A 13682-nucleotide genomic window follows, 5' to 3' on the forward strand; every position below is an offset into this window, starting at 1 on the left:
CCATCCCTATCCCCTCAAACGTGGTATTCCCAAAGGCCAGTTCATGAGAATACGCCGGAACTGCAGTTCCATGGATGATTTTGAGAGACAAGCACAGGAGCTCAAAAATAGACTGAAGGATAGAGGTTTTCCCATGGGAGTGATTAGGAAGGCCTATGAGGGAGTGAGAGATGCGGATAGGCAGAGTCTTCTTGTCCCTAAAAAACGTAAAGAAGAAAGAGTTACTAGACTCATAGGTACTTACGATTCCAAACAGGGTGAAATTATGTAGATCCTTAAAAAGTACTGGCGTATTCTTAGTACTGATGCGGACTTGGCAGACCAGATCACAACATGGCCTTCAGTCACGTTTCGGAGGGGGAAAAACATTAGAGACAGAGTCATGCATAGTTGCTTTGACCCCATTACATCTAAGGGCACATGGCTGGATAGACAATTACCAGGTACGCATAGATGCGGGAGTTGTAAGGCCTGCGATTTCATCTTAAAGGGAAACAGGTTCAGGAGTGTTGTTACCAAAGAGGAGTACGACATTCGTGATTCCGTCAATTGCAAAACAGCGGGGGTGGTTTATCTGATCACATGCCCATGCCCCTTAAACTATGTGTGCAAAACGATGCGACAATTCCGGCGCCGGATAAGGGAGCATGTTGGAGATATTGTCCATACTAGGGATACCCCGATATCCAAACATGTACATGCTAAACACCAGGGTCATGCAGAATGTTTAAAGTTTCAGCAATTGAACTTATAAGACCTCTGAAACGGGGAGGCGACTGGGACAATCTTATTCTGCGTAAAGAAGCCCAGTGGATTTACAGATTGGCATGTACACAACCAGCGGGTTTAAATGAACAGACCAACTATACGTGTTTTATATGAATATACATTATATCATCCATCATTAGGCAGCCAGGTCTATATGGCTGTTTTTTGTTGTTCCAAGATATTTTTCTAGCAAACTGCACCATGATTGATATGGCCAATGGGGTCAGCTCGTGTGCAATCAATACTTCACAATGTGTTTGGACACCGCACTTATCTTTTCAATATGTACTTACAGTGGAAGAGTTGTTTTAAAGGTTGTCTATTTGCGGTTTGGAACTGATCCGCAATACATATATCCTACATTCCATATCGTTATACTCCATCTCTAATCGTTTGGTTTTGGCAGCATGGGCGATACGTCCGTGGCTTCCACTGCGCCTGCGTGTTCGTCTTGATGCGGTCGATGTTGGTTTCGGGTTGTCAGCTGACGGCCGGGAGTCACATGGACAGGCGTCACGAATTCGGGGGACGCGTGTGATTGGCTGGTTCGAGTAGCGCTGCCGAGAACAGGGGGTGGAGTTAGATGTTTAAAGCAACTCAGAGTCCCGTTATGAAGCATGCCGCGGACATCAATGCGAGCATCCTTCCGTGATGTACAGCAGAATACCTGCTGCTGAATATATATCGCTGGCAATCTGGCCAGAGTAACCAAGATACAGACCCCTTAGGATAAGTATTTTGAAACGCGTAGTGTCGGTTTGAATTAGGAATTTTTGCATAGGGAACAGTAGCATTGTACTATACCCAGCACTTGTAGTTTCCGGTGTGTCTATCTCGGACTCGAGTGTGCACTTGGGATTTAAACTATTGTTATGCCCAATGTAAATGCTGATTCCATATTTATATCTGTACAAACACTGTGCTATATATATCTAATTTAACAGTGTTTATTGTTTAATACGTTTTTAACACACACGGTGGGGCTTTTCACAGTGGTGAGTTACCCCTATTTTTAGCGAGTTACAATTAAAAGGTATTTTTTACTCAATTGTCACTTCAGTGAACTTACTGAAATTCCTTTATTGTGGGAGCACAATTATATATATCAAATTCATACAGTGAATTCAATCACAGGCTGCAGCAGTCACATGGACTGCTGCGTCATCCAGGGAGGTTGGACTGGATGTCAAAAGAGGAACACGTCACCAAGACAACGGCCGGGGTACGTATGAACTTCTTTTACTTACAATCGCTGCGTTCCGCTGCGGAAACTCTGCCCGAAATGGCTGCCCCTTCTCTCTATCCACCACTGATAGAGAGAAGGGGCTGCCGATTAGTGCAATGCAATTTTGCAGAGAAAACGGGTCCGTAAATACGGGTGGAATACTGGTGATAACGGGCCCGTAAATATTGGTGGAATACGGGTCGAATATGTGTGACAAAGTACCCGTATTTATGCCAGGAAAAAAATAAGTTCCTGTGCATGAGGCCTTAGAGGTCTTACAAAGGTTTACATAGCCTTTAAGCCTCTAGTTGTGATATCACTGTGCACATTATTCCCATGCTGTGACATCACTGTATGCAATAACCCTTTCCTATAATTTCACAGTGTTTACTATGCATGTGTGGTGACATCACTGTTTTTGTTATTTCTGTGCTTTTACTTCACTTTAGTCATTAACCCTCTGCAGACAAGTCTTTCGGAGAATGTCCGGTCACCTGTCTATATGTTGATGCTGGACATAATAATGTTACCTCCTTTCAAGCGCAAATGGCTCCTTCGTGCAGCTTTTCGGTGCTGAGGGTCAAACCCCCACCGATAAGATATTGATGGCCTATTCTAAGGATTACAGTCCCAGAAAACCCTTTTTAATATCCTTCATCTTTTTGAATTATGATTATCTGATTTAGTCAACTCCCATATATTAGTATTCCTTATCCTGTGTATTTTCAGATACAAAGGCTTCAGAGGCCTACCCTCCATGTAGATGCTTTTCTTTATAACGATGATGCAATTGATTCTTTATGTGAAGAAGGAAAGATGAGCCGTAATTATTGTATGTCATGTGGTTCTACAAAAACAGCTCCAATAGGTGAGTCACTGGCTGCATGTTGTATAAACTAAACTCTAACTCTACACAAAACCTGAAAATTCAGGTGTGACTGCACTTAACCACAATATCCCTTCTTTACGTCACACCTAAAAGGGTCCTGGAAACTGAGATATGGGTTTTTGTTTGGTTAGGTACTGATACTGCAGAGCCGCTTTACCTGTCTATATTTTTGCATGTGACATGGAGAGAACACTGTTGTCATCGTTGACTTTTCTTAAATGAGTGGACGGCAGATTTAAAAAACACACCACAGGAGAGATGGCCCATCGGCCCTAGTGGGTAAAGAAAAACGCAGAGAAGTTCAAAAGCCCTTTCCCACCCCCAGTGTCTTCCTGACCCTACTAGGACCCACAGGCTAAGAGAAGCACCTGCTAAAGCAGGTCAAGGTTCTTGTAGCTAGCGGCAAGTCCCTTTTAAAATGTTACCTGTAGATCCAAGACGTGCCTGATATCCTGTCATTTGTGGAATGTTTCGCTAGCATATTGTTCATTTGCAATGGATATGATTTGTGCATCCAATATGCTTGTTGCATAATCACTGTAAAATGTTCAATAAAAATGTATAGATTAAAATTTTACCTGTATCGGGTAGCTGGGGTCGAGGAGTGGGAACTTCTTCCTCCCATAACAACTACTGCAGGTCTCTGCAGCCAGAGACGGGACCTGACTGTCTTTTACTGCGCTCCAGGGGAGTTTTAACCGCTTCCCGACCGCCCACAGTAAATTCACGTCGGCACTTGCTGGGCTCTGTGCAGTGCCGACGTGAATTCACGGTGGATGTTAAAAGCGAGATCTGGGTGTCTCAGAATAGCGCTGACACCCGGATCTCGCTGCTGTCACCTGCCTCTGGTCCTAGAGACCTGATCGGGACCTGATTTATTCAGGTCCCGAACATGTGATGGTCATGATAATCAATCATGACCATCGCAGGGAAAGTTTGTTGTAGCAACAAACTTTCCGTCGTAACCTACACTGTCTCCCCTCTGCTGTTCTATCAGAGAGCAAACAGAGGAGAGACAGTGCCTCTAGTCCCTTGGACATGATCGGGACCTGATTGGTTCAGGTCCTGTTCATGTGATGGTCATGATAACCAATCATGGCCATCGCAGGGAAAGTTTGGGTTGTTGTAGCAACAAACTTTCCCACGTAACCTACACTGTCTCCCCTCTGCTGTTCTATCAGAGAGCAAACAGAGGAGAGACAGTGCCTCTGCTCCTGTAAGCATGATCGGGACCTGATAGGTTCAGGTCCTGGTCATGGTAACAAATCATGGCCATCGCAGGGAAAGTTTGTTGTAGCAACAAACTTTCCCTGTAACCTACACTGTCTCCCCTCTGCTGTTCCGACAGAGGAGAGACAGTGCCTCTGGTCCTGGAGACATGATCGGGACCTGATTGGTTCAGGTCCTGGTCATGGTAACAAATCATGGCCATCGCAGGGAAAGTTTGTTGCAGCAACAAACTTTCCCTGTGACCAAGTATATATAAACACTGTCTCTCCCCTGCTGCTCTGTCAGAGAGCAAACAGAGGAGAGACCGTGTCAGATCTGTGAATATCACAGTATAAAACACAGTGAAAAAACACCACATAACAATTTCCCCCAATCCCATTAATCTGCCTTGTTAGGTAGGATTTAGGGTATAGTGCTAGGTTTTAGTATTAGGGTAGTTAGTAATAATAATTATTACGGTATAGTTAGTAATAATTTAGGGTGACGGTTAGGGTAGTATAAGTTATATCCGTAATCAATTTGATAGGAAGTGCTGTGCAAGTCAATTAATTAGTTCTAATTAAATTAACGAACTTCATACCATTTACGTTTATATACCTTTACGTATAAAAATATAAACGTAATAAAATGGCCCGTCAATTTTATTCTGCAGAGGAGGCGTATGCCCTTTTATGCTCTGACAGTGAAGATAGTGTCTTGTCAGATGGCGAAGACTATTTTGAGGGATTTGCTGTTAGCGAAAGTGACAGCTCTGAGTCTAGCGGTCATTCTGGTTCATCGCCAAAAAATACAAGGACCAGTACAGGACAGGTAGAGAGGGCTGTTGGAGAAACATCTCCAAATCAGGGCACGATGCCCAGTACAAGTGACATGCCTCATTTTAGCGAAGAGGCGCATGCCAACCTACAAGAGAGTTTGCCACTAGATGTAGCATTTACTAGATGGGAGGCTTCAAATTCTGGATCGCCATTCATCCCTGACTTTAATGCCACCCCAGGTACAAATGTGGAGGTGGAAGGTTTTGGTCCAATTAATTTTTTTTACTTATTTCTAACAAATGATTTGCTGGAACATATTGTTTTCCAAACTAATTTATATGCTTCCCAATTCATCTCTCAGAATCCCCGTTCATATTATGCCAGGCAAAATTCATGGAGGCCAACAGATATTGATGAAATGAAGAAATTTATAGGCCTCACATTTGCCATGGGGCTTGTTAAAAAACCGAGCATTCGATCATACTGGTCTACCCGTCCTGTTCTAACCACCCCTGCCTTTTCTGCCATTCTTCCTAGAGCCCGTTATGAAATGCTCATGAGATTTTGGCATTTCAACGATAACAGTCAGTGCCTGCCTAGAAGTGCCCCAGATTATGACCGACTCTACAAAATTAGGCCCATCATCAAAGCGTTGTCAGACACATTTTTATTAATTTACACCCCCACGCAAAACATTTCCATTGATGAGTCCCTAGTAAAATTCAAAGGGAGACTGCACTTCAAACAATTCATTCCATCTAAAAGAGCAAGATTTGGAATAAAGCTCTATAAAATGTGCGAGAGTTCAACAGGGTATACATCAGCTTTTCGCATTTATGAGGGAAAAGATAGCCAACTAAACCCACCAGGATGCCCCCCCTAGCTAGGGACAAGTGGAAAAATTGTTTGGGAGCTTATTACCCCATTTCTAGAAAAGGGCCATAACCTGTATGTGGACAACTACTACACAAGCATACTCCTTTTTAAAAGTTTTCGTCGAACAGAACACAGGGGCTTGTGGGACCATTCGTAAAAACCGCAAGGGGTTTCCACAATCATTGGTGTATGAAAAGTACAAAAAGGGGCAGTCAGGCGGTGTTCGCAGCGGAGAGCTGCTTGCCCTAAAATACAAAGACAAAAAGGATATTTTTATCCTCAGCTCGATCCACACTGATGCAACAATGGATGTTGTAGAACGAGGTTCTACTACCCAAAAGCAAAAGCCTGTGTCAATAATTGATTACAACAAATACATGGGGGGAGTAGACCTTGCTGATCAGGTTCTACAGCCATAACAGGTATCAAGAAAATACTATACCTGGTACAAAAAATTAGTTATTTACCTATTTCAGGCTGCCACATACAACTCGTTTGTGTTATACAAAAAGGCAGGAAATTCTAATACTTTTCTAGAGTACCAGGAAATGGTCATTGAAGATCTTGTTTTAGCAAATGTTGGAATTTGAATCCGTCAAAAGACTCACTGAGCGACATTTTATTGCTGTAATTCCCTCAACTGAATCAAGAAAGTACCCCCAAAGAAGATGTCGTGTATGTACCAAGAAAGGAATGAGGTGTGATACCCGTTATTATTGCCCAGATTGCCCATCACTCCCAGCCTTGTGTCTCATTGACTGCTTTAAAATTTTCCACACAGAGCCACGTTTTTAAACTCTTTATTCATTTGTCCCATTTTAGACATTCAAGAATATAATTTAGTTTATCTTTAGTGTGCCCAAATTTTCTTGGATATTTTTGTTCTTGCCATTCTTGTCAAAAACCCATCTTCATAAATGAACCACCAGCCAAAGTATACCCAAAAATAAAAATGTACCTAAAGGGGTTGTCCGATGAAAAGAAAAACTATTTAGCATTTTGCTTTTGTGAAATAAATAAACTTTCTAATATACTCTATTTTTAAAACCTGCACGGGTTGCAGGTTTTAGTCCCCATTGTGTGGACCCAGAAGTGTGGAGCTGCGATTCTTGCTCGGATGCGTCAACACAATCACCGGGAGAAGGAGCATCCCCCTCCTCTCTGTGTGTTGATAATGCGGATGAAGGCGCTGGCTGCCTGGCTCAATTCATCAGCTATCCAGCCCCTTCCCCCTTAAGGCTTAGCTGATGAATTGAGCCAGGCAGCCAGCCCTTTTATACGTGTCATCGACAAACAGAGAGGAGAGGAACTCCTAAAGTCTGTGTCGAAGCGTGGCAGCAAGAACGGCCAGGTCTATGCAATGGGGAATGAAAACCTGCAATCCATGCAGGTTTTAAAAATTATGTATATTAGAAAGTTTCTTTATTTCAAAAAAGCAAAGTAATATATTGTTAAAATGCAAGCTGAAAGCCAAAATGCACACAGTCCACTCGAGGCCCTGAAAAATGTCCAAGCAGTCGGTAATCTAAACATATAAGGTAACTACACATTCCTTGAGGGCAAACTTTCCAAAATATGGTTGCTTTCGGGGAGTTTCCACTGGGGCTAAGGGGCTTTGCAAATGCGACATGGCCTATGCACACCATTCCAGATAAATTGGAGCTTCAAAAGCCAAATGACGCTCCTTCCATTTTGGGCCCTGCCGTGTGTCCAAACAGCAGTAAATGACTGCATATGGGGTTTAACCCCTTAGTGACCAGCCCATTTTAGGCCTTAATGACCAAGCTATTTTATTCGTTTTTCTATAGTCGCATTCAAAGAGCTATAACGTTCTTATTTTTTCGTCTACATAGCTGTATGAGGACTTGTTTTTTGCGGGATTAGTTGTGCTTTTTAATGGCACCATTTTTGGGTACATATAATTTTTATATTAACTTTTATTAACCTTTTTGGGGGGGATTATAAAAAAAAACTGAAATTCCGCCATTGTTCTATGCGTTTTTAAATTGACGCCGTTCACTGTGCGACGTAATTAACATGTTACCTTTATTCTATGGGTCGGTACGATTACGGCGATACCACATATGTGGAGTTTTTTTTATGTTTTACGACTTTTGCACAATAAAAACACTTTTGAACTAAAATTATTTGCTTTTGCATCGTCACTTTCCAAGAGCCGTAATTTTTTTATTTTTCCATCAATGTAGTGATTTTTTGGGCTTGTTTTCTGCGGGACAAGACGTAGTTTTGAATGGTACTGTTTTGGGGTACATGGGACTTATTGATTCATTTTTATTATGACTTTTTTGGGGGGCAATGGAAAAAAATTGCAATTTCGCCATAGTTTTTGGCGTTTTTTTTTTACGGTGTTCACTTTGCGGTTTAAATTACATATTAACTTTATTAATGGAGTCATTACGGTCGCGGCGATACCATATATGTGTACTTTTTTTTTTTTTTTTACACTTTTACTAAATAAAACCACTTATGGAAAAAAATGGTTTTATTTATTTTTTTACTGTACTTTTTATTAATAATCTTTATTTCACTTTGATGACTGATTTTATTAGTCCCACTAGGGGACTTTACTGTGCGATATTCCGATCGCTGCTATAATGCTCTGGTATACTTCGTATACCAGAGCATTATTGCCTGTCAGTGTAAATCTGACAGGCAATCTGTTAGGACGTGCCTCCGGCGCGTCCTAACAGGCATATGTCCAGGGCAGACCTGGGGGCTTTTATCAGTCCCCCGGCTGCCATGACACCCCATCGGAGACCCGCGATTTCATTCGCGGGCCGCCGATGGGTGACAGAGGGAGCGCACTCCCTCTGTAAACAAAGTTAAATGCCGCGGTCGCTATTGACGGCGGCATTTAACGGGTTAAACGGCCGCGATCGAAGTAAACTTCGATCGCGGTCGTTGGAGCAGGAGCTCAGCTGTCATCAGACAGCAGAGCCCCGGCTCCTGCCTGCACGGGAGACCCGTGCAGGACTTAGACTAGGCTGACGTGAAAAGGCGTCAGCCTAGCCTAAAGCCCAGTAGTGAATCACGTTAAAACACGTATTAGTGGTCACTAAGGGGTTAACTATACTCAGAAGATATTTATTTACAAATATTGCAGTGCTTTTTCTCCTTTTAGTCCCTATGGAAATTTTTAAAAATGGTCAAAACCTATATTTTATCGAAAAAAAATTAGATTTTCATTTTCACTAATTCCAATAATTTATGCAAAAAAATTCTAGGGTCTAAATGCTCACTATACCCCTAGATAAATTTCTTGAGGGGTGTAGTTTCCCAAATAGGGTCATTTTTTAGGGGTTTCCACTGTTTTGGCCCCTCAATGGTTTTGCAAATGCGACATGGCCTCAGCAAACAATTCCAGCTAAATTTGAGCTCCAAAAGCCAAATGGTGCTCCTTCTAAGCCCTGCTGTGGGTTCAAAGAGCAGTTTCTGACCACATATGGGGTATTTCTGTGCTCAGGAGAGTTTGCGTTACAAATGTTTGGGTGCTTTTTCTCCTTTATCTATTGTGAATATGGAATAATCTGAGGTAAAACGTAATTTTACTTGAAAAAAAAACGTAGATTTTCATTTCCATTACCTAATTACACTAAATTCAGTAAAAATCTGTGGGGTCAAAATGCTCACTATACCCCTCAATATATTCCTTGAGGGGTGTAGTTTCACTTTTGGGGGGTTTCCACTGTTTTGGTCCCTCCAGTCCATTGCAAACGCGACATAGTACTGAAAACCATTCTAGCAAAATCTGCGCTCCAAAATCCAAATGGTGCTCCTACCCTTCTGAGACCTGCCGTGGGTCTATACAGCAGTTTATTACCACATATGGGGTATTGCCGTAATCAGGGGAAATTGCTTTATATATATTGGGGTGTTTTTTCTCCTTTATTCCTTGTAAAAATTAGAAAATTCTATGTTTTTTCAGGAAAAAAAATAATTGTAATTTTTACAGACTAATTCAAATAAATTTAGCAAAAAAACTGTGCCTTTAAAATGCTAACTATAGCCCTAGATACATTCCTTGAGGGGTGTAGTTTCCAAAATGGGGTCACTTTTGGGGGTTTCAACTGTTTTGGTCCCTCCAGTCCGTTACAAACGCGACATGGCACTGAAAACCATTCCAGCAAAATCTGCGCTCTAAAATCCAAATGGTGCTCCTACCCTTCTGAGACCTGCTGTGGGTCTATACAGCAGTTTATTACCACATATCGGGTATTGCCGTAATCAGCGGAAATTGCTTTATAAATGTTGGGGTGCTTTTTCTCATTTATTCCTTGTAAAAAATTGAAAATTCTATGGTTTTTCAGGAAAAAAAAATATTTTCATTTTTACAGGCTAATTCAAATAAATGTAGCAAAAAAACTGTGGGGTCAAAATGCTAACTATAGCTCTAGATACATTCCTTGAGGTGTGTAGTTTCCAAAATGGGGTCACTTTTGGGGGATTTCCACTGTTTTGGCACCACAAGACCTCTTTACACCTGATATGGTACCTAAAATATATTCTAATAAAAAGGAGGCCCCAAAATCCTCTAGCTGCTCCTTTGCTTCTAAGGTTGGTGTTTCAGTCCATTACTGCACTAGGGCCACATGTGGGATATTTCTAAAAACTGCAGGCTCTGGGCAATAAATATTAAGTTGCGTTTCTCTGGTAAAACTTTCTGTGTTACAGAAAAAAATGTATTACAAATGAATTTCAGCAAAAAAAATAAAATTTGTAAATTTCACCCTTACATTGCTTTAATTCCTGTGAAACGCCTGAAAGGTTAAAGGAACAGTGTCATCGCAAATAATTTTTTTATATGTTAAAGATGTTAGTGCTTTAATAAAAACGTTTATATTCATTTGTGTGTTTGTGTTTTACTGTTTCTTATTTTTACACTTTTTCTTCCCTATGGGGGCTGCCATTTTTTGTTCCATTTCTGTGTGTGTCGATTAACGACACACACAGACATGGAATACGGCAGCCACAGTCCCATAGGGACTGCGAACGGCTCCCGTCCCATTGACTGCCGTGTACGGCGTCTGTGTGGGAACTGCGCATGCGCCGCTCCCACACAGTCCTATTCGAAATTGGCGCCGTCCGGCGCCATTTTCCTGTGGACCGGAAGTCGCGGCCGGACAGTAATATTACTACTTCCGGTCGCGGCTTCCGGACTTGTGCACATGGAACAGCGGCAGCAAACGGAGCGGACGGGCCGGAGGGAGCCGCGGCGGCAGGAGCAGGTAAGAGATTTCAATGTATGTTAGTGTTTGTGTGTGTTTACTACTGTATGTAAACCTACTACACTGTGGGTTACCTCAAAAAATGGCGACACACAGTGTAGGAGGTTAAACCTTTCAAACCCCTCGTTTATCCCGGCACTAGCCAGGATAAAGGCGGGGTGGATGCTGAGAGCTCACTAGAGCGAGGGCTTTTAACCCAATGTTGCAATGCTGCAATTTGGGAACAGCCCCATCTAGTGGCCAAAAATGGGTAGTATTATAAATTAGAAATAATTTATAATATTTCCTGGCTCGTGCCAAAAAAAAAAAAAAATTTGAACAATGTTTAATCACCCACACACTAAATGTTTAAATTTAAAAAAAACAACATGTTTTTCTGGCAACACATTCCCTTTAAAACACTTTCTGAATGCTGTTTTAAATACTTCGAGGGGTGCAGTTTTTAAAATAAAGTGTTTTTTTAAGGTTTTCAAATATATGGGCCCCTCAAAACCACTTCAGAACTGAACTGGTCCCTGAAAAAAAAGCCTTTTGACATTTTCTTGAAAATGTGAGAAATTGCTGCTAAAGTTCTAAGCCTTGTAACGTCCTAGAAAAAAAAAAGGACGTTCAAAAAACAATACAAACATAAAGTAGACATATGGGAAATGTTAAATAGTAACTATTTTGGGTGGTATTACTATCTGTTTTACAAGCAGATACATTTACATTTAGAAAAATCATATTTTTTGCAAATTTTCGCCAAATTTTGGCGGTTTTCACAAATAAATATTACATTTATCGACCAATTTTTTTCACTAACATAAAGTACAATATGTCACGAGAAAACAATCTCGGAATCGCTTGGATAGGTATAAGCATTCCAGAGTTATTACCACATAAAGTGACACATGTCAGATTTGAATAAATAGGGCTGGTCCTGAAAATTAACTTGGTCCTGAAAGGGTTAAGTATTATAATCCGGTGCCATGGCTTCGGTTCCCTTGTGGTCCCTAGCCGTTGGGCCCATCTAGAGAGAGGCATCTGACGGAGGCACGTTATCCCGTGTTGGGAGATCCAGACCAGGAACATGTAATCTCTTTAAGCAAACCTGGAGCCAAGCCTGGCAAGGGATCGATGGGGAGTATTGCGAGGTCGTGGCAGATATTGGTGCCATGTTTGAACGCCCTGATCTGAGGCCTACTATAAAGCTATGAGTATTTTGGGATAACATTGCTTCTGTGTTCCTGGTTAGCTAATTGACATGAATGGACAGTCCGCTTCACGCTCTGAATCTGCAGAGCTTGGTAACAACCCTGGCCTAGTTTGGTTAACTTTTAGATAACTTCTGTTCACCACTTACTCGTTTGAGTTTCACTTAGGCCCTTCTTTTAACTATCTGAGGGAGACAAGGAGCCCTCTGAAAAATCCAAAGCGTATCATAAACTTTATATTAATACGCTTGCCAAGTTACCTCCAGCTTACAAAAAGCTATGTCCAACCTGTACATCTTATGTGTTACAAGACGAGCAGTTTTTCCATATGGATGATATCCGATCTATGGTAAAACAAGTATTTCAGAACTCCATGGCTAGTGAAACTTCCACCACTAGCTAAACCCCTCCCTCAAAAAAATGTAGCCATCTTTAACTTGCTGCAGCGTGATATCACATAACAAAAGCCATGGAAAAGTCATTGAAAAAGTCAAGATAAGAGATCTAGCCACTGAGTTAATTAAAGATTGTACAGGTAAAAGAACAAAGGTCATTGCAAGATGAAATGTTTGTGGGCCCAAGTACAAGGAAAAGTAGAGTGTTTCCTCTTCTTGAAAATGTAAAAGAATTGATTATGGAAGAATGGGAAAAGCCAGAAAAACGCCTGAGTATCCCTAGTGAGGGTAAATAAACAGTTTTCCTTTTGATGATGAACATATGACAATATTGGACGAAGTTCCTAAAATTGATGTACAGCTTGCCAAAGTAGCCAGGAAAATGGCACTTCCATTTTAAAGGACGAGTGTCGCGAAAATTTTTTTCTTTATATCAATTTGCTTTTAGTGTTTTATTAAAAAAAAAAATATTTATTTGTGTGTTTGTGTTTTACTTTTTTTTATTTTTTCACTTTTTCTTGTCTATGGGGCTGCCATTTTTTTTTCCATCTCTGTATGTGTCGATTAACGACACATACAGACATGGAATACGGCACATACAGCCCCATAGTGAATGCGAACGGGGCCCGTTCCATCCACTATGCTGTACGCCGTCTGTGTGGGAACGGCGCATGCGCCGCTCCCACACAGTCCAAATTGAAGGTCTTCGGCCGAGCGACGTCCGGCGCCATTTTCTTGTGGACCGGAAGTCGCGGCCGGACAGTAAGATTACTACTTCCGGTCGCGGCTTCCGGAATTGTGCACTTGGAGCGGAGGGAGCAGACGGAGCAAGGGAGCGGCGGTGGCAGGAGCAGGTAAGTTAGGTCTGTGTATGTACGTGTTTTACTGTGTGTTTACTACTGTATGTAAACCTACTACACTGTTTGTTAGCTCAAAAAATGGCGACACACAGTGTAGGAGGTTTTACCGTTCAATCCCCTCCTTTCTCCTGGCACTAGCCAGGATAAAGGAGGGGGGATTCTGTGAGCTCACTAGAGCGAGTGAGTTTTCTCAAATTTTGCAGCATAAAGCAATGTGGTTGCTTTACCACATGCCAATGCTG

General features: G+C 41.7%; 1 protein-coding gene across 4 annotated transcripts in view; it reads left to right on the forward strand.

Annotated features, from left to right (window-relative positions):
- LOC142664529 (uncharacterized) overlaps positions 1-13682 on the forward strand; it is a 49029-nt gene that overhangs the window by 21172 nt on the left and 14175 nt on the right. For 3 of the 4 annotated variants that reach the window (XM_075843680.1, XM_075843681.1, XM_075843679.1), the window contains one exon: positions 2723-2861. In XM_075843680.1, coding sequence (XP_075699795.1) covers positions 2723-2861 — 139 coding nt within the window. Of the gene's footprint in view, positions 1-1926; positions 1991-2722; positions 2862-13682 lie in introns of those variants that run through there. The other variant, XM_075843682.1, reaches the window with a different exon arrangement.

Source organism: Rhinoderma darwinii, chromosome 12, assembly GCF_050947455.1.
Source record: "Rhinoderma darwinii isolate aRhiDar2 chromosome 12, aRhiDar2.hap1, whole genome shotgun sequence".
Classification (NCBI taxonomy): Eukaryota; Metazoa; Chordata; class Amphibia; order Anura; family Rhinodermatidae; genus Rhinoderma; species Rhinoderma darwinii.